This window comes from Taudactylus pleione, unplaced genomic scaffold (assembly GCF_031769625.1).
Source record: "Taudactylus pleione unplaced genomic scaffold, aTauple2 ptg000006l, whole genome shotgun sequence".
Classification (NCBI taxonomy): domain Eukaryota; kingdom Metazoa; phylum Chordata; class Amphibia; order Anura; family Myobatrachidae; genus Taudactylus; species Taudactylus pleione.
The window spans coordinates 25,465,072-25,486,407 of NW_028284409.1; the positions used below are offsets into that span (position 1 = coordinate 25,465,072).

At 41.7% G+C, this 21,336-nt stretch overlaps 1 protein-coding gene across 2 annotated transcripts in view; it reads left to right on the plus strand.

The window, feature by feature from the left end:
- UST (uronyl 2-sulfotransferase) overlaps positions 1 to 21,336 on the plus strand; it is a 459,504-nt gene that overhangs the window by 320,068 nt on the left and 118,100 nt on the right. For both annotated transcript variants that reach the window (XM_088455738.1, XM_088455807.1), the window contains exons 3-4: positions 3,886 to 4,041; positions 21,024 to 21,103. In XM_088455738.1, coding sequence (XP_088311864.1) covers positions 3,886 to 4,041; positions 21,024 to 21,103 — 236 coding nt within the window. The remainder of the gene's footprint in view (positions 1 to 3,885; positions 4,042 to 21,023; positions 21,104 to 21,336) is intronic.

The following is a 21,336-nucleotide window of genomic DNA, read 5'->3' on the forward strand; positions in this document are numbered from 1 at the left end:
TGTAATTAAGACAAAAACACAGTGATATCATCTACACTTCTTCGTATTTCACAATAAATATGTCAAAAACAATTACTTTTCTTTAAAATGTATGTAACCCCCTTATAGGCAAATGTGGTATTTTTTTTAAATATACTATTTCTTGATGTACACAGGAGTATAATTATGTATATACAAGTATTATTAAAAAAACTTTCAGTACCTTCAATTTCACAAACCTGTGTAATGGGCCAGAGATGGATGCAGAATTGATGTTTTTGCTAATGGCCGTTCTTTAATTTGCACATGCATCAGAGTTGCACTGCACATGTGCCGCGGTGGTCTTGCGACGGTGGTCACAGAGAGGATTTATTTGCAAAGTGATTGATGGTCAGAGATCGTTTGTGGGTCGGGTGAGGGTGGCTGTAGGGTTACTCAGAAGGTCAATGATCGACAGTTGCGTCTTTGTACACAAGTGGTGGACTGCAATTGGGTATCTCAATACAAATCCTGGCGGCTGCAACATTTGCATATTTTAGCACAGCTGCTGCATATGGGATCGCAGCAGCGACAGCATTTACTTCCATCTCTGGACACAAGGCAGAGCAAGTATAACTATAAGCAGGCCAAGGTCAAGGTGCGGAAGGTTAATCCATGGATAATAATCACAATATTGACGCACTGTCAGGCTAACCACCATAAAAATATTTTATTCACGGACCATATAACACATTTTCAAAACAATACACTATTAATAACAATGCAATTGAATCTCCAAGGATAAAATAAGCTTCACATGTGCATATTACTAAATAAAAACAATATATGCAAAGCAGATTGCAATCCTCCCATCCAACACATAGATAAGCAGGATGTCACATAATAGCTGCAAACACAAGCAACAAGATCAAGAACTCAAGCACTGCAGTAGTGTAGCCTCATTAAAAGGTTTGGATCTATATGCTGGGAGAGACAGGATTTTAAAAGCCAAGCACAGGTGCATCTTGTTACTGGCTGGAGGATGCGATTAACCTGTACATTGGTGGAATACAGCCATGGCCAAAAGTTTTGAGAATGACAAAAGTTTTGGTTTTCACAAAGTTTGCTGCTTTTTGTCAGATGTTACTATGGTATACTGAAGTAAAATTACAGGCATTTCATAAGTGTCAAAGGCTTTTAGTTTAGTCAATATTTGCAGTGTTGACCCTTCTTTTTCAAGACCGCTGCAATTCGCCCTGGCATGCTGTCATCGACTTTTGGGTCACATCCTTACTGATGGCCGCCCATTCTTGCCTAATCAATACTTGGAGTTTGTCAGAATTTGTGGGTTTTTGTTTGTCCACCCATCTCTTGAGGATTGACCACAAGTTCTCAATGAGATTAAGGTCTGGGGAGTTTCCTGGTCATGGACCCAAAATGTCAATGTTTTGATCCCCGAGCCACTTGGTTATTACTTTTGCCATATGGCAAGGTGCGCCATCATGCTGGAAAAGGCATTGTTCGTCACCAAACTGATTTTGGATGGTTGGGAGAAGTTGCTCTTGGAGGATGTTTTGGTACCATTCTTTATTCATGGCCGAGTTCTTAGGAAAAATTCTGAGTGATCCTACTCCCTTGGCTGAGAAGCAACCCCACACATGAATGGTCTAAGGATGCTTTACTGTTGGCATGACACAGGACTGATGGTAGCGCTCACCTTTCCTTCTCCGGACAAGCGTTTTTCCAGATGCCGCAAACAATCTGTCAGTCCCAATTGGCTCGTTGTGCGTAAGCCACAGCTTTCAGTATCTGCTGCATTACTATAACTGTGCAGGAGAGATGGAGACCCTAGCTCACCGAGTAATTGCATGTATGTGCCCCCGGCTCCCAGCCTCCTATCTGCTTCACAGTTCAGTGCTGATCCTGGTGGTATGTTCCCGCTGCCACACATCTCTTGCTGCAACTTTGTCTCTTAGTGCAGTTTGGACATTTCTGTATATACTGTGCCACCAGACCAGATTGTGCATAATGTAGCTGTCCATGTCTGACTGCTCCTTTCTGATAATCAGATGGGAACTTGTATGTACTGTTCTGTTACCTGATTACTTTGGTAACTGCATTTATTACATGGCACCACATAATAAGTAATTGCATTTGAGAATGGATTGTTATTTATTTGTGGATATTTTAACTTTTATCTGGTTATCAACCCCAAATGACACCTTCATCTCCAAAACTGTATGTAATTTCTCAGAAAGTAAGCTCCTGGATGTGTCTTTGTAAAGCTTTTTGTTAAGAGATTTACATTATATATTGAGTATTAGCAGATGTTGAGTTTAATATTGTCATGCAGTTTTAGAGGGCATTTTTACTGGGTGGTCACTGTGCATTCATTCCCTTCTGTCCTGGCTGGGTGGCTAGCATACATTCCCTAGCTTTTCAAGTCGGCTGTCATGTGTGACAGCAATAGCCAATAAGAATGAGGCTGATTCTTATTGGCTGATGCTGTCACATGTAGCAGCCTCTATTGTGCCGGTACCAGCATTACTGCTTGCCATTAGCTAGTAACGCTGGTAGAGAGTGTCATCTGAACATATATTGATATATAATTATTCATTACTACCATTAGCTTACCATTCAATTACCTGGTGGTTCTGAGGGCTTGTTTAAGCAGCTTCTGCACAAATAAAGCTGCTCTGCAGTTATATTCTGGTACTGTAGATTGGATCTACAGTACCTAAAATGTGTGCCTTTAATATTTCTCCAAACCAGCAGTTTATTTTCAAGCATCTGGGGGTGTATAGTACCATATTGTTAGTTTACGTTTCATTGGCTTCATTCTCTTTGTATAGTCCTAAAAATATGCTTTGTATTGTAAGGTAGTCACAAAACAATCTTTGTATTTTAAGGTGATTACTGCAATGCTGTGTATACACACAGCTTTGCAGTGATCACCTTAAAATACAAAGATATTTTTGTGACTACCTTACAATGCAAAGCATATTTTTAGGACTCCTATACAATACAGAGAGCATTTTTGAGATTGGCATACATTACAGAGAGCATATTTTTGGCCTCTCATCAATAATTATCACCTCACTAACTTTTTCAGCATTATTGTATAAACTCTCATTAATTAATTACTCACGATTACTACCGAATCACCAATTTCTTTAATATTCATTAACACCCTCATTATCTTACTCAGTCTAGTAAAACATCATTTACCTTACTTAACCCCAATAAAAGCATTACACCCTTCATCTTAATAAACTATTAAAGCATTAACCCATTAACAATTTCACCCTAATAATAAATCCCACTTATAACTTACCTACTTATACTTATTAACTTCCATAAACTATACACATTATTCCCCTATCCCCGAACCACACTGCACCCCCCTCCACAGTGTCACTTACTTTTTGCTGAATATCTTTTCTGTGCAGTTTACATTGTGATATTATGTGTGCCGTTGCCACTGGAACATGAAAAGCAGCACAAGGAAAGAGGGGGGGGGGGGGTGGAGTAATGTGCCTCTTCTGTGCTGCCAGCCACGGTCCGCCCACCTGCCTATCTGCCTGCCCCTCCTCAGTTCCTCCGTTAGCAGCAATATTGTTTGTGGAAAAATACACATATTAGGAAACCTCCGGGTGTGGCCCTGCAATGTTTGCCTTGCACTCTTCTCAAATACCTGAGGCTCCCCCTTTTTACCTGATAGCCGCTGTTGTTAATATATCTTCAGCAGGGGGAGCAACCCCTCTGCCTATGCCACTGTGTACAGTACAACAAACCACTACAGGTATTGGGTCTGTGCCTTTTTAGTGCTTACAGTATACGAAAGGAAATATTTTACCTGATTAATTGTATTTTAAGTGTTTATGAGGAGAGTGAGAAATGATAATTTTGTATTTTTCCTTTGTTTAGGTACTGCCTTTTCCTAGTCAAGTAGTATATAACAGAGTTGGAAAATGTGGAAGCAGGACAGTCGTCCTACTATTACGCATCTTATCAGAGAAACATGGGTTCAATTTGGTTACTTCTGACATTCACAATAAAACCAGACTGACCAAAAATGAACAGGTAAGCACAAATCTCACATTTGAAGTTATTTCAGCGGTAATTAATTATTACTGGTGGCAGTTTCACACTAAGCTTTATAAACGTAAGATCACAGACCATTAAGGCCAATTTCTAATATTTTGCTAAATCTCCAGTTACATGGTTTCCTCCTTACATAGTTATTCTTCCAAAAACTTTGCTCATGGCCTTGAAAGTGATTTATTCTGACAATATATCCAATAACAGACATGTTTTACATGTAACAAATCCAAAAACATGAGGAGAGGAAACTACATCATGAAAAATAGTCAAAATATCTCTGGTAAATTTCATCAATATTTTACTTAGCATTTTGACATCTGAACAAATGTCAAACATTTTTTGGAAATATGCCAACAAATGAAATAAGGAAAGTTGATTTGTTTTCCCTTTTGGTCAGACCTGACTAGGTTAGAGAAATATTTGTAGAATTTGAGAATCAAGTAGTTTTGTCAAGTCATAGATTTCTTTCTCTTAACAAGTAGATTGTTATAACATTAAGCAATTCCTATGTTCTGGTAGTCAATACTTCTAAAAATGTTCCAATATTAGATAATAGATATTTTAACTGCATCTGTGAAGATCTCCAGGTCCGTAACTAGGGTAGTGTGACCTGTGCCATGGCACAGGACACCGTTGGGCAAGGGGCGCTGTTTGGGCCTGTCAATTTTCTGTTTACTATCATTCTCACTTGTAGCTTCCTTTTCTTTTATCCCCAGAATCTCCTGGCCTCCCCTATCTCTTCCCTGGCCCTTCCCAATGAGGCCATGGCCCTTTTTCAGGCGCACTTTCTAATGGGGGGGGGGACGCCAATGCTCTTTCTGCCACTGGGCTCCAAAAAGTCTAGTTAAGACTCTGAAGATCTCTATATATAAAACAACAGCAATAGCAGACAGAGCTATACTAGTAGATTATATGGGGGAGATTCAATTAGCCCCGATAAATTAGAGGAGGAGAAAAAGGGAGGCTTTCTCGCCCGAGGCTATTCAATTAGACTCTCTTTTTCTCCTGATGCCTGTGTTATCGCCTGTTAACCTGCGTTAACGCACGTTAACACGTTAATTTATCAGGCATAAACATCTGGAATCCATGAAAAGTCGACATATTTGGGCATTAAGTGGCTATTATCCCGATAACACCACACTTATCAGGGATTGAAAAGAAATTAATGTTAAGTCGGGCTAATTGAATAGCCCCTGGTGATAAATTAGCCCGCAGTAAATTACAGCAGCTAACTGAATCTCCTCCTATATCTAAAAATATGTATTTACTATGTCAATACTAAAAAATATATAATTTCTTATTATTATTAGTAATAATATTATTAGTGGACTATAGTCAGACAAGGCCTAATGAACTACAATAAAAGATATAATGGTCGCTCACATCAGCTTAATGGTATTGCACAGGTGCTTGTAAAGGGTGGGGTTTGCTTTGAACCACAGAAGAAAAGGTTGTTCCCTCCAGCACACTGCAACAATATCAGCAAAAATACTTGAACCCTACATGATAATAGAAATTCAGAGGTATTAGTTGCATACACTTGCAAATATATGACTAAGCGCTGGGCCAGCGTCAAGGCTCATCTATACCGGTGTCTCTAACATTCAGGGGTTCATGTCTGAGGCGCAGGGCACCCCAAAAAATCCAGCCAAGGACCATCCCCAGGGCATCACACGAAAAAAGGGTAAAAGGTGATGGTGAAGTGTAAAGTATACAGTAGAAGTGTAAAGATAATCAATAAGTGTTAATATAGTAATAAAGAATTAAAATTACATGAATAATAAACAAACAAATAAAAAGGTGATTTGAAAATGTATCTATGTGAGTTAAGTGGTGATGCCCTTAAGAAGCCCAGCCAGATCGACCTCGGGGGCCCCACGCACAAATGTTCACCCCAAAATAATTAATGCTACCTAATAGCAGCACCCACTCTGGGTCATATAATTACATATTTATGTACTGCATAATAACTGCACACATATATATATATATATATATATAAACCGAGAGCTGACTCACCTAAGAGGTACCCCAGAAACCTCCAAATGGCACTATATGAACCAGCACATCCTCCCAATGCTGGCTCCCTTCATGCCTCTCAGAATTGCAATAAAAAATATAGGCCTAATGAACACTTATATTAAAGAATCCATAATTAAATTATATATTTCAATAAAAAAATATAAAATCAATATCACATGGAGACAGTTGTTTATAGCAAATAAGTAAAATGCTTATTGGCATAGCAATGACATGAAAAAACTATATCAGTCATACTGATGCAGGTGAAAAGCTATTCTCATATAAACTGAGACAAATCCACTTAAAACAGCCTGTTAATATAATAATACTGTGCAAAGTCATTGATTAACTTTTGCTGCAGATGCCAAGTGGGCCTCATCCTCCTTATATAGATCAAGACTGCAGATGTGGGGGGGGGGAAACAAAGTCCCTTTGCTCTCCCATCCTGGCACCTAAACACATGTAGGCACACTTGTTTGAAAAAGAGGAGTCCCCACTTTCAAAGTATTAGTCCCCAAAGAATTTATTGTCTGGTGTTTAGTGTTATCACCAGAAATGATCTCCCTACAGTGCAGAAAAGTAGTCCAGTGATGGTGGAAGATTTTCCATTATTTCAGGGGCACCCGCATTTGAAAGAAGGGAGTACCTTCTTTGAAATGACAAGTCTAGTAATCCCCTAATTTTGTGCAGTATGTTTTCTAATTTTGAAAATGGTATGCTGTGTATGCATTTAGTTTGGAAATTCAGGTACTAGCAAAAAATATATAAAAATACATTATTATTCATAGAGTTCATCATTTATTATGAAAACCTACATATTGAATCATGTTTTTTGCTGATTTGGAAAGGTAGATTAATACCAAAGTAAAATATTTCTGTTTGGTGTTTATAAAACAAATATACACATTTGATTTTAGTTTACATATTTGCAATTTCAATTTGAAAAGGACACTTTTCTGTCCATTTTGGTGTTAGAAGGAGCAAAAAGAATGGTATAATTTTTGTGGATACTGCATAGAAAAACTACCAACATGGAGTTTGCAATGTGACCTTTCGCAGAAATTAGGTTAATGTCTTAATTAATAAGGGAGAGTTTTCTACTTGACATGATTATTTAAGACAGATTCACACTTTACAGCACTAAAATTGTCTGCATGTCATTCCAAATTCATTGGCAGAGGAGTCAGCATACAAGTGGACAAGGCATACTAGTAAAAGGAACTGTACTGGATGTTTTGGATTTTGAGAGATCTATCTGAACTGATTGAATAGTTATGAATAAATAGCAAGTTAATATCACCATTCATCTACCAGACACTACTTTATTGTAACTTAAGGTATTTATGCTTAAGATGTGTCCACATACATCTAGCCTCCTTGCACGTTAAACTAGTCACGCCAGCATCTTTTTGTGCGACTTTTTAACTTCAAATGCGTCTTATGCGCTCTGAACTGCTCACAAGCAGTTTCTGCTGCGTAAAATGATATGCGGCATGCCTATATTCTGTGTGCGACTGCGTGTGTATCTGCATGCAAAATGTTACGTTACATTGTCACAGCCGCTAACACTGTAACGTAACATTTCGCATGCAGATACAGCCGCAGTCGCACACAGAATATAGGCATGCCGCATATCATTTTACTCAGCAGAAGCTGCTTGTGTGTTCTATTTGCACTGCTGTGCGAATAATACGCATTTAAAGGTAAAACATTGCACAAAAAGACGCTCAAAAGTGTGAAATACATTTTAGATGCTTTTTTAGCACTCCTACTATGAGCTGAGTCTACAATGTTAGATCACTTAAAAAGAAACAAAAAAATCCTATATCATCAGTGTTATTTTTCTGCCGTGCCTCTGACGTTTTGTTTATGGGGTCTCCACAAACTAGTCTTTGTCACTTGGATGCCTAATGTTTTTTGGCAACCCCTATGTATTGCCTTCACTTGATTCTATCCTTACCTATATGCTGGTTTTGTATTGCCTTCACTTGATTCTATCCTTACCTATACGCTGGTGAAGAAATTGAGACTCCCTAGCAGGGTTGCACGATTTAAATTGAACGATTTAAATCAAATGATTAAATCATGATTTAAATCATCAGGGTTGCACAATTTAAATCAAACGATTTAAATCAAATGATGTAGCTGTAGCTCTGGATCATGCACAAAGTCGCAACTGCACAATCAATGATGTCGTACAAGTGTGGAAGAAGCTGTTAGATGATCTTGAAGAGATTAGAGACCACAGCAATGTAGTAAAGATGGCAAAGGCAATAGCTAAAATTGCTCTCACAGTTGCCCACTTGCTGGCCAATCTACAGTACTTGATCCTAAGTACAGGGGAAAAAAGCTTAGTCCTGCTGAATTGAGACTGCTATAGAGTTTGCTCATGCCAATAATCGTCAAATTATGCCAGTCATCATCAATTTTCGTGCATCCATGAAACCATTTGCACTATACATGTTTGAAGTGGATGCCAAGTATCTCCTCTAGCCTGGTGGATGTCCTACGCAGCTCAACTTCAGTTAGACACTTCTATAGTAAATCTTCTGAAGCAGATGTTCACCGCAGTTTCATCAAGTGCAGGAATTGAAAGGATTTTTTCAACGTACGGTTTTGTACAATCCAAAACATGCAACAGATTGGGAAATGAAAAAGCAGCTAAACTGGTTGCATTGTACAGAGCCTTTTCTGTTGAGGACAAACATGAGGACATGGACAAAGACATGTACATGTATGACTCAGACTCAAACAACTGATTGAGTGAAATTCAGAGCCGAATTGTACTTCTTGATGGTTCTGTTTAGTGTGTATTTATTCTATTACTGTGTTCATTTTGTTACTCTTCTCATTTCAAAAATTGTTCATTTATTACTAAAACAAGGTTTAAACATCTAAAATGAAACGGTTTACTTAAAAAAATATATAATAAAATAATCCTATTTAAATCCAAAAAATGTGATTTAAATCAAATAAATCCGATTTAAATCAAATAAATCCGATTTTTTTTTTTTTAAATTTAAAAAAAAAAAAATCAGATTTTTATGCAACCCTGCTCCCTAGGCAGACAGGGAGTGGCTCTCTGTCTGTGGGACTTCTGTGCAGGGACTTGGTGGAGGTGGAACTAGCACCACCTACCATTGTGACGGAACTCAGGACCTCATTCAGAGTCGGTCGTTGCGGCCGCATGGTCGTATGCCACCGATGTTCGCTAAACTGTGCATGCGTAAAGTTCGCAATGCGCGTGCGCAAACTAGCTGCTACGATCAGAAATTTCTCTCTCCTTGAACACAGCCAGGTCGGTAGTTTGAGTGACAGAATGAGGCGTTTGTGGGTGGTAACAGGGGAAGGTGCTTGAAAACGGGGGAGTGGAGATCCGAACGCAGGCGTGCCTAATTATGTGAACGGCGTTTTATGGGAGTGCATAATTAACAAAGTAGTGTCATGGCACACGTGACATGGGTGGTTTGTACACTGACCTGATCGTAGTGCTTAAGAGAGGGTATGGTCAACCTTAAGCTCTACGACCAGTTCCGATGGTTACCGATGGTCTCGATTAATCCTTATATGGCCGGAGATGACGTGTAATGCGTACGAGAAGGGGCCGTATTTTTTGTCTTACGGCCGCATCCTCCCCTTGGTCGGCCAGCTAACGATCCGATCTTAAGGACGCAACTTGCGAGTGCATCATTTGCATATCCGGCCCCTTTTCCCTTACGACCATGCGGCCGCAACGACCGACTCTGAATGAGGTCCTCAGTTCCACCCGGTTCCTGCCCACTTTAACCCCTGTATCTCTCTGCGTCCACATTCTTGATAGATCACAGAATGGCATGTGAACATCTCGGTATAGGTTAACAGAATATTTCATCCATATTGTATTCTTTCCTCTTGACAAGATTCTAAAGTTCAACTTTGACCTTGCTGGTGTCCAGGATATCTTCCATGATAAAATGTAAACCTACTTTGACACAAACCAGTAGAAGAACTTTTGTTAGCTTTAGGGATGGGGTGCTGTGGAGCTCACTGCTGGGAGAGGATTGCTCTGCTTGCATAGGGGTGCTGGGTGAGGGTGGGTGCTGACACCATGCCGTACTGGGAGAGGGGGTGCTGTGTGAGGACTGGGGTGCTGGATGAGGGGTGTTGTGCTGGGATAGGGGTGCCGGGTCAGGTGAGGGGTGCCACCGTGCTGTGCTGGGAGAGGGGGTGCTGTGCTAGGTGAGGGCCATGGTGTTGGGTGAGGCGTGTTGCACTAGGTGAGGGCAGGTGCAGTTCTGGGACAGGGGTGCTGGGTCAGGTGAGGGGTGCTGACACCATGCTGTTCTGGGAGAGGGGATGATGTGCTGGGTGAGGGCCGGGGTGATGGGTGCTGTTAGCTGTGCTGTGCTGGGAGAGGGATGCTGGGCTGTTTGAGGGTCATGGTGTTGGGCGAGACGTGTTGCACTGGGTGAGGGCGGGTGCTGTTGTGGGTAAGGTCAGGGGTGCTGACACCATGCTGTTCTGGGAGAGGGGATGATGTGCTGGGTGAGGGCTGGGGTGATTGGTGCTGTGCTATGCTGGGAGAGGGGTGATGGATGGTGTGCTGTGTTGGGTGATGAGTGCTGTGATTTGTGCTCTGCTAGGAGAGGGGTGCTGTGCTGGGTCAGGGGTGCTGTGCTATTATCTGTACTGGGAGAGAGGTGCTGGGAGCACAGCAAAATGGGGGAAGGGATCACAGCACAGTGAGACGACGCCCCTTCCATGAGGCCACATCCCTTTTCGAGATCCTATGGGGGCGGACACCACCCAAAAAGTTGCCTAGGGCACTAATTTGGCTAGAGCCGCCTCTGCCTTAACCCTAATACTCACCGTCGAGATGTCAGCAGTCTGGATTCTGGAGCAGGGATTCAGGCTGCTGTTAGGACTCCGACGCCAGGATTCGGAGCGCCGAAATCCTGACCATCGGGATGCCCACTACAACCCATTTGCATAGGTTTTTCTTTGGGGACAGTGGGCCTAGGAATGGTATGAGAACCAGCACAGTAAGAAGAACTGGGCGCTGGGTGACAGTCCCTTTTCCTTGCTTACCATCATTTAGTAAGACAATCATAAATAGTAATACACTGTGCAATGAATTTCGCCAATTCTTCAAGGTGGCCCATTCATGACAGCACGTCCTTAATTTAATTCTAGAGTCTCAAATGATATTGATAAGGTCTGACTGTGGCATTCATAAGTGGGAATTCATTTAGAAGCAAAGGAATGTAGCTACCGGGATGAGCGCCACACATTCAATTGACTGCATCGTGTCCGGCGCTTAAAGATGTGTCCTCATACACCTAGCCTCATACAGCCCGAGTTGCCTAGCACGAGTGAGCTGCGCCAAGTGGTGTAGCATCTTTTTTAGCCGACTAAGATGCACATAAGAGCGAAAAAGATGCTTGGTGCAAGCCGAGATGCATAGGAAGCCGAGAAGGGCTGTTTGGAGCGACTCCGGCAATAGTATATGAGGACACATCTGTAAGTCGGGAGATGCAGTTTACTACAACTAATTCCCTGGTCTTAGTCACTGTAGACTTCATTTTCCAACTTCAGTGCCGGGTGCGATTCTGTTACCGCACATGGTAACACTGCAACTGGCCCAGAGGCACTAGTTAGCTCGGATTTCTGCTCGCATCTGAGGAGGGTGTGAGCAGAAATCCACTAATCGCGGGATAACAGCACGGTCAATTGAATAGCTCCGGGCACTCATTCTGGGAGCTACTGCCCCTCGCTTCCAATTAGATTCCTCCCCATAGATCTCCTGATCATTTCAGATCTCCATCATGGATCCTGTACCTTTTTATTACCAGGTTGTGGGGAGATTCAATTAGGGATGTTACGGATATGAAACATTGATTATTTTGCTTGTACAAATATAAGTGATGTTTTCTGTAATGTAGGGCGGGATGTAATAGAAAACGAGTCTGCCGGAGGTGCGGGATGCAGACTGATCTCAATCGTTTTTTTAAAGTTGCAGTCAAAGCTGAACTGGCATTGCCTTGTAAATGACAGCAACTTTAAAAAAAAACGATCGAGATCAGTCTGCATCCCGCACCTCCGGCAGACTCGTTTTCTATTACATCCCGCCCTTAGGGGTCTATTTACTAAGCAGTGTTAGGAGACAGAGTGAAAAGTGATAAGGTGCCAGCCAATCAGCTCCCAACTGTCATTTTTCAAACACAGTCTGTGAGATGGCAGTTAGGAGCTGATTGGCTGGCACCTTATCACTTTTCACTCTGTCTCCTATCACTGCTTAGTAAATAGACCTCTGTAAATGTGCACAGAGATCTTCACGCAAGGTGTGACTTTGCCAGTAGAACTAAAGTGAAAGATGCTGTAAAACCTTGCATAAAGTTAGGCAGGGTATTATGAATACAATGCTCTCATTCAATATATGTGGTTTCTGGGTATTTCCTTTCTGGATGGTGACAACTTTGTTAGCAGCAGGTCATAAGGCCATTCCCTGATGGAGGTCTGGACAAATGAGGTGATAATGAGAACCATACAGCTGGTTGTAAATTGAGCTTGTGGCTCACTGTTGAGAGACTGCACTACTGCAACCCAGAATTTGCGAGGCCAGCATTCAGGGCCAGTGCTAGACTTATAGGCACCCTAGGCAAAACTTCTGCATGCACCCCCGCCATGACATCACTCCCATAGTGCACTGTGAGACCCGGAAGACGTCCTCCGGCTGCCGCTGGTTCCGGGGGGGGAGGGCGGGGGGTAGCTGAGGAGGCGGGTGCCGCCAGGGGGCGGGGGGTACAGAGGCCGGTTCCCTTGCCTAGTGGAAGCGCCTGCCCTGCCAGCATTCCCAGATTCCTCCTGGGCATAGTTGTTGTCAAGTTATTATATCTGCCTTGAGTGCCTTCTGTATTCGATATTTAAAAAAAAGAAAAATAATCATTACCTCTGTTTAAGCAACTGCGCTCTGATCAGAGCACCAAAACCCAGTCACTGAGGATATACTGTAGGAAGTGATGTTCTTATCATTTTCTCTTTTCTGAATAGGCTGGGTGACTGAATTCAGGTGAAGCTGCTGTGGTTTGCACAGAGAGAAAGGAATTTTATCTCTAATGTAAATAGCTTTAAAATCTATTCATATATATTTTTTCACATTCAGATGTCAAGGAACACTGAAAAGAACAATATAGTTTACAGTACTGGTATAGTAGTGTTTATAAATGTATCACTACAGGTGACATGGTACGGTCATTGTATACGTATCGCTATTGGAGCAATCTCTGAAACCATTTTCAGGTCTTTTATTAATAATCAATTGATCTTACTGATGTACCAAATACTGTTGGGGAAAAATTGAGAAACAATGATGCCATCAGCTCACATACATCTAAAAGTCCATACATCCATGCTATTTGAGTGTCAAACCAAGCTTTATTTTAGGATACCTTGTTTGAACTGCAGATACCGCCAAGAGATAAGTCTTCTACTAATAAGAAAGAACTGACAAAGCCTTTCTTTAGGTGCTTTGCTGATTTAGAGCATTTTCCTGACATAAGGAAATCAAATAGTTGAAGATTTTAACGTTCTGAACATATTTCAAAGTGACGTTTCAGAATGTTAACAGAGGTGTTAATTATGGAGCTGGTAGGTACTAGTTAGAACATGCGGGAGCGAAGCAGTAATAGCACAATATTGGCAAACTGATATACAGTCAGGTGCATAAATATTCGGACATTGACAGAATTTTCATATTTTGGCCTCTATTCACCACCACAATGGCTTTGAAATGAAACAAACAAGATGTGCTTTAACTGCAGACTTTCACATTTAATTTGAGGGTAATTACATCCAAATCAGGTGAACGGTGTAGGAATTACAATGGTTTCTATATGTGCCTCCCACTTTTTAAGGGGCCATAAGTAATGGGACTATCAACTCAAAAGCTATTTCATGGCCAGGTGTGGGCTATTCCCTCGTTATTTCATTATCAGTTAAGCAGGTAAAAGGTCTGGAGTTGATTCTAGGTGTGACATTTGCATTTGGAATCAGTTGCTGTCGACTCTCAATATGAGATCCAAAGAGCTGTCACTATCAGTGAAGCAAGCTATCATTAGGCTGAAAAATCAAAACAAAACCATCAGAGAGATAGCAAAAACATTAGGTGTGGCCAAATCAACTGTTTGGAACATTCTTAAAAAGAAAGAACACACCGGAGAGCTCAGCAACACCAAAAGACCCGGAAGACCACGGAAAACAACTGTGGTGGATGACAGAAGAATTATTTCCCTGGTGAAGAAAAACCCCTTCACAACAGTTGGCCAAATCAAGAACACTCTCCAGGAGGTAGGTGTATATGTGTCAAAGTCAACAATCAAGAGAAGACTTCACAAGAGTGAATATAGAGGGTTCACCACAAGATGTAAACCATTGGTGAGCCACAAAAACAGGAAGACCAGATTAGAGTTTGCCAAACAACATATAAAAAAGCCATTACAGTTCTGGAACAACATCCTATTGACAGATGAGACAAAGATCAATTTGTACCAGAGTGATGGGAAGATAAGAGTATGGAGAAGGAAAGGAACTGCTCATGATCCAAAACATACCACCTCATCAGTGAAGCATGGTGGTGGTAGTGTCATGGCGTGGGCATGTATGGCTGCCAATGGAACTGGTTCTCTTGTATTTATTGATGATGTGACTGCTGACAAAAGCAGCAGAATGAATTCTGAAGTGTTTCGGGCAATATTATATGCTCATATTCAGTCAAATGCTTCAGAACTAATTTGGATGGCGCTTCACAGTGCAGATGGACAATGACCCGAAGCATACTGCAAAAGCAACCAAAGAGTTTTTAAGGCTAAAAAGTGGAATGTTATGCAATGGCCAAGTCAATCCCCTGACCTGAATCTGATTGAGCATGCATTTCACTTGATGAAGACAAAACTGAAGGGAAAATGCCCCAAGAACAAGCAGGAACTGAAGGCATTTGCAGTAGAGGCCTGGCAGAGCATCACCAGGGATGAAACCCAGCATCTGCTGATGTCTATGCGTTCCAGACTTCAGGCTGTAATTGCTTGCAAAGGATTTGCAACAAAGTATTAAAAAGTGAAAGTTAGATTTAGGATTGTTTAGTTTGTCCCATTACTTTTTGCCCCTTAAAGAGTGGGAGGCACATATAGAAACCGTTGTAATTCCTACACCGTTTACCTGATTTGGATGTAATTACCCTCAAATTAAATCTGAAAGTCTGCAGTTAAATCACATCTTGTTTGTTTCATTTCAAAGCCATTGTGGTGGTGAATAGAGGCCAAAATATGAAAATTCTGTCAATGTCCCAATATTTATACACCCGACTGTAGAAATGGTCAGGAACAGCTAGGAAGCAGGAACGCTGGAGCTAGGAAGGAGACCTAATACTCTGGCACTGACATATTTAACAATAGCACCACCTACAGTCCCTCCGGAGTATTCACTCAAATTACATTTAAGGTGCCCATACACAGTAAGTTTTTTTACCCGATATGAACAGTTTCAACAGGTTTGACAGACCAATCTTAAGAAAATAGGTGTTTTATGTGTCTTCTGTAACCCGATGCGCTTCCCCGCCGTCCTCTAGTTGGATCACAGATCAGATGGTTTTGTAGAGAGATCTACGATCTTTTGAGCACAATGTGATACACTTCTATGCATCTCATCCTATGGTCGTAATGATCAATCGTACACCATTTGACCACATCTTATGAAAAATTTCAAGGGCAATCGTACAACACATCTTACCAACTCTGAATCGCACCGTGTATGGGGGCCTTAAGTTTAAAGCTGAGCATCCACTATACAATTTTCTGTCAGATATCTGTCTCATCTGGCTGGTTGGAATAAAAACCTGGTAATGTATGGGTGCAAATGACAGTCGATCATATGGTTTTAAACACTGAAAAAAGGACAAAATTGTTAAAATTGTTTAAATCTGTGTGTTTTAACCAATTTGTCTGAACAACCATTTTTGGCTATTTTCCAGTGTTTGTAAGCAAATGGACGATTGTCATTTGCTCCCATACATTACCAGATTTTCATTCCAACCAGCCATATTGGACAGATATCTGACAGAAAATTGTATAGTGGATGGCCAGCTTACGGGGTAAATTAACTAAGATTTGAGATTGGTCAAGATGACAATCTCGGGTGATTTTAGTCATGATTTTCATCTCGTAAATTTACTAAAGACAGACTCGGGTGAGTAAGAGAGAGATTTCTCTCTTCTCACTTGTAAAACTAGGATGAAATCGGAATCTTGAATCAAATCACCATCGGGCCAACACGGAAGTACTTTTCACCTAAAATATACATCTCTCAAATCTAACAAGAATCGGGATGACAAGCTCGGGTGAGATGACAGCAAACTCTCTGCCAAACTCACTTTTTAAACTCTCAACCTCGTGAGCTGTGAGTTTGGCAGAAACATACTGTACACAAATCATTGTGATTTGTGTATGTTTCTGCCTGTAAATAATTAAAATAGTGGGTTCCAGCCAATGAGTGGCCACTATATGTAAAGCGACCTCTGATTGGCTGTCCCGTCAGCTGTCATTCGCATTGTATAGGTATGTGTGACAACACATATACCAATACTTCTCCATTTGGTTTCGAGTAATCGTGTTATTTTTTTTGCAAAGACCCCCCTGGATGCTACAGAGACCAGCGCGTGGATGGAGGTGAGTATATAGGATCTTTTTTTCAGGGACACCCATTGGAATCTACGGGAAGTGGACAGATCACCTGGCAGCAGGTAAGTATGTGTGAATAGGATAGGTGTAGGTATTAAACTAGTACTAGATATGGTGTGTGTGTGTTGTGTCTTTATTTTACAGTGGAGGTACGTGTGCCGGCCGCCTGCTGGCACTTGTAGTTCCACAAGTGCCAAAGGGCAGGCATGCTGGCACCTGTAGTTCCACTGTAAAATACAATAGTTTACTACTATTTCACACTTTATTACCCTGTACCCACCGCTCCAAGGGTGCGGGGAAGAACCCTGGGCGTCAGACCAAGCCTGGGGTGCTCGGGAGAGGGGGTCCCCTTCTTGGGGTCCACACACACCTGAGATCCTCGGCTTGGGCTGACCGACTTGGGGTGATAATTCTTTTGCCATGGAGACCTGGTAATAGGGTCTCCTGACTGTGGTATTACACCCCTGTCGGTTTGGGTCCGGTGCTGGTTTTAAATATAGGGGGACCCCTACATATTTTTTTCCTCCTTTATTTATAACCAGGACTGGCCCTGCAGCCTGGTGCTGGTTCCTAAATTATGGTGGAACCCTACTTGATTTGTTCCCCGTAAATTTTGTAACCAGGTCTGGCTGACAAGTTAGGGGCTGGTTAGACTTTTTTTTTGGGGGGGGGACCCTACATCATTTTTTTTAATTAATTTAACCCGTTTTTACAGGTACAACACACAAGCAGCTTAAACATATCTCACTGATATGTACAGGCTGCTTGCTTGGGAGAATTAAGCAGAGAGAAAACTCTGCAATCTCAGGTGGGTAATCTCCTGCAAAACGTGCTACTAGGGGGAGGAATTTTGTTCTGCTTCACCATCGGCCAACTCAATTAGGAACAAATCGCCTGTTGGTAAATTTGAGAGATAAAAAGTGAAAAAATCACCTGAGCTCTGGCAAGGTACAGCGAGACTAATTTCATTGAAAATCGGGACAATCTCGATTCTTAGTAAATTTACCCTTTAGAGGCGGATGTTCTAAGCCTTGGAAAGAGATAAAGAGGAGAGAGATACAGTACCAACCAATCAGCTCCTGTAATTTTTCAAACACAGCCTGTAAAATGACAGTTAGGAGCTGATTGATTGGTACTTTATATCTAAACACTTTGGGGGTCATTCAGACCCACTCGCAAGCGGCAGTATGCTCGCAAGTGGGTCGATGTTCCCCACTGCGCATGCGCACGACGGAGGGAGCTCCGTCGTGCGCATGCGCGCGACCTGGACTGCGACAGCCAAGCTGTCGCTCCAGGTCTCACACCAAAGGGGGCGTGCTGTCGATGGTGACTGACAGCACGCCCCCTGTGGTGGGCGTGCCGGAGGCGTGCCTGCCAGACGGAGGCATTCCCATGGGAACGCCTACCGTCTGAAGCCGGCCCCACTGACATCACTAGTGATGTCAGTGGGAGTGATTTTGGCTCTGATAGAGCCAAAATCACTCCAGGGCTTTTGGCAGGGACACCCTAGCCGCAGGGTCTCCGTCGCAAGTCCGATGGTCGCGATGGTCAAGACCATCGCGACCATCTTTTTGGACGCTCGTATATGCTGTGGGTGATCACCCACAGCTATACGAGCATCCAGGAGGACACTCCAATTTAATGGAGGAGGGCCCTGATTCAGAGCGAGCGCTCTGGTCAGAGTGTCCGGCTCTGAATCAGGCCCTTTATCTCCTCGTCATCAGTCTGTTGTTATATCTCGACCCAAAAACCATCTTTGACTGTAAAGTATATGTGAAATGTGTTTTTCACAGGAATTGCAGCATCTAAGAGTTTCTTATACTCTTATACAACATACCCAACAGACAGATATTCTGTTGCATTTCTAACTAATCCCTTCAGAAAAAAACAGATCTTGATCATTCTAAAATAGATTTAGCCATCACTGTGTTTTATGTCTTACTATGAACATTTGCTTAAATCTAGTTCTCTACGAATACAATTCATACACCAATGTACACACACAAACATTCAATATAGTTAGAAATTGAAAATCGTTAAATGTTTAACTAGTTCTAAAAAGTTGGCTTGTTTTGTCAATTGCCAATAATTACAGCACACCAAACACGGTTTACATTGCATCCCACCTCTCCTTCGTCATCATACACTGAAAATCCCAGATGGAACAAGTTTATTATTATTTATGAGTTTTTTTTAATTATCTCTAATAAGTCAACTGATTCCTATAGTTTTCATTTTTTTTGGCAATGTTGATGACGATAAATGTAATCTTGCATCATAACTGAATCTCTGCACATTGCAATGTATTGCCCTTAATTACATACAGTACTTAAATAGATGACTATCAGTAAACTACTGTAGGTTACTTAGAAGCATATCTATCACAATCTGCATGTTTAATACAGAGGTGATAAAAAATATTGCCTAAATTCACATTGTCAAAATAAATATTTTCACTCAAATGTACCATGTGTCTCTTGCCTGGAGACGGGCTTTGATTAGAGCCTATCCCGGTAAAGAGCTGGAAGCAGAAGGATAGCTTATGTCCACGCAGCCAATGTGCATGCGCAGTCATCGGCTGGTATGCACATCGGGGGATGACTTTGGGGGTTACTATAGGCTAAAGCCATATGCAGATTGCATTAGCAGCCGGGGCCTTCACATTCTAGAGCTTGGTAAGTCTGACGGCATAACATACATGCCTACCCTCCCGGAAGGTGTGGGAGGCTTACGCACCCCTGGAAGGATAGACACTTCTCCCGCATTCTGCCCACTTCCTAGTGAAGTGGGCAGAATAAGGAGAATTTTCTTGCAGACCGGAGGTTCCACAAGTAGGGCGCGTGACCTGTCGCGATTCTATGAGAATTGCGTAATTTGGCCCTGCCCTCTTAATTAAATATGCGACTTTCAAGGCAAATTGCCATAAGGGGGTGGGGCTTAACTGTGCAATCCATCCGGCCCCGCCTCCAACACCTCCCACCTGCTTCTCCTCCCTGTACTCTTCCCGGCGAGGAGAAGTCAAATGTCGGCAAGTATGTTACATAGCAGACCACATAGAAACTTATGGGGGCTGTATTTGCAGTCAGAAATGGGGGGACCGAAGCAGATATTGGCAGGCAACAAGCTAGGAGACCCCTTGACTTGAGTATTTCTCCCCTATTACTAGTGACTATAATATCACAAAGAACAGAGAGTACTCACAAGGTTCACCCATGATTAGATAGTAAATATTATCACAAGCCTGGCTCAGCCACTTTATGTGACAGTAACTTACTGTTTGTGCTGCATGCTGGTCTTACCAGTCCCCTAATCTTATAATGTGTTCTCATTCTTCTCCACAAATGTATTATATGGCTCCATCTGGGGTCTTGCGATGTTAATATACAGCAAAAACATGTATTACTAAGTTCAAAATATATTAGAAATAAATGTAGCATTTATACTTAAATATATATATTCTTCATTCTATCTTTCATTCCTCTTCAGCATGTTGCCAAGTTAGCAGGAATATGCTTCTCTACCTAAACAGGCAAACAGTGACTGGTGGCTAGGCAGGCTTGCACTGCAGAAATGCACAGTGTGGATTGGTTGTCTCAAACACAGGATTAGAGTAGACCAGTGATGGGGCACAGGGTAGTAATACTTTACTGGAGCAACAGTGCGATACAGGGGCCTATCCATTAGCAGATGTTTTTCTGAAACGATGAAAGACAAAAGATATCTATTGAAAATTCCGGTGGCTGTGCTGAACGATATCTGTCATGTACATGATAGATTTTGGCAAAAGACGAAAGATGAACGATATTGCATGACATCATTCAGGGAGTGGATTTTTTTCTCTCCAGTGCTTTGTAGCTGCTGCTAATATCGTTTGTCGTTCACCGCATATAAACTGCCAGATATTTCTAATATCTATCAGCGATATGCGATAATTGACCAACATGTTGGAGAGACGAAAGATAAAATTTATCGGCCACGGGAGTACGCATCTATCATCGTTCAGGGCCTATCCACTAGCAGAAATATATCGTTCAGTCGTTCAATTTATCTGCTAATGGATGGCCCCCTTAACACTGAGCAGTGTATTTAATCCATATGTTTCAGATCCAAAAATGCACCATTTGGGATTTAGTGGTCATTTACCACATTCATACTTCCCTAATATACTATTCTATAGCAGACTGGGTACTATGCATATTTTATCAATCTACATTTTTATTTCATTTTCAGGTGGAATTGATAAAAAATGTCAGCACTGCTGAGCAACCTTATTTATTTACCCGACACGTTCACTTCCTTAACTTCTCAAGGTAAGTTGTTTTGCATACAAATATTCCCTTCTTATTTATCTAAGAAATCAAGCTAGTTATAACCTAGAATCCTATGTCAAAGGATGAACCGTCAACAATTTTATTAACAGCAACAACTAAGTCAGGTTGGGGATATAATAGTAGTAGGTCATTAGTGGCAATGGTAGGATAAGTCTCCTTCATTGCCCATAACCCTGTGGACTGAGTTGCTCTTAGCACACGGTTGCAACTAA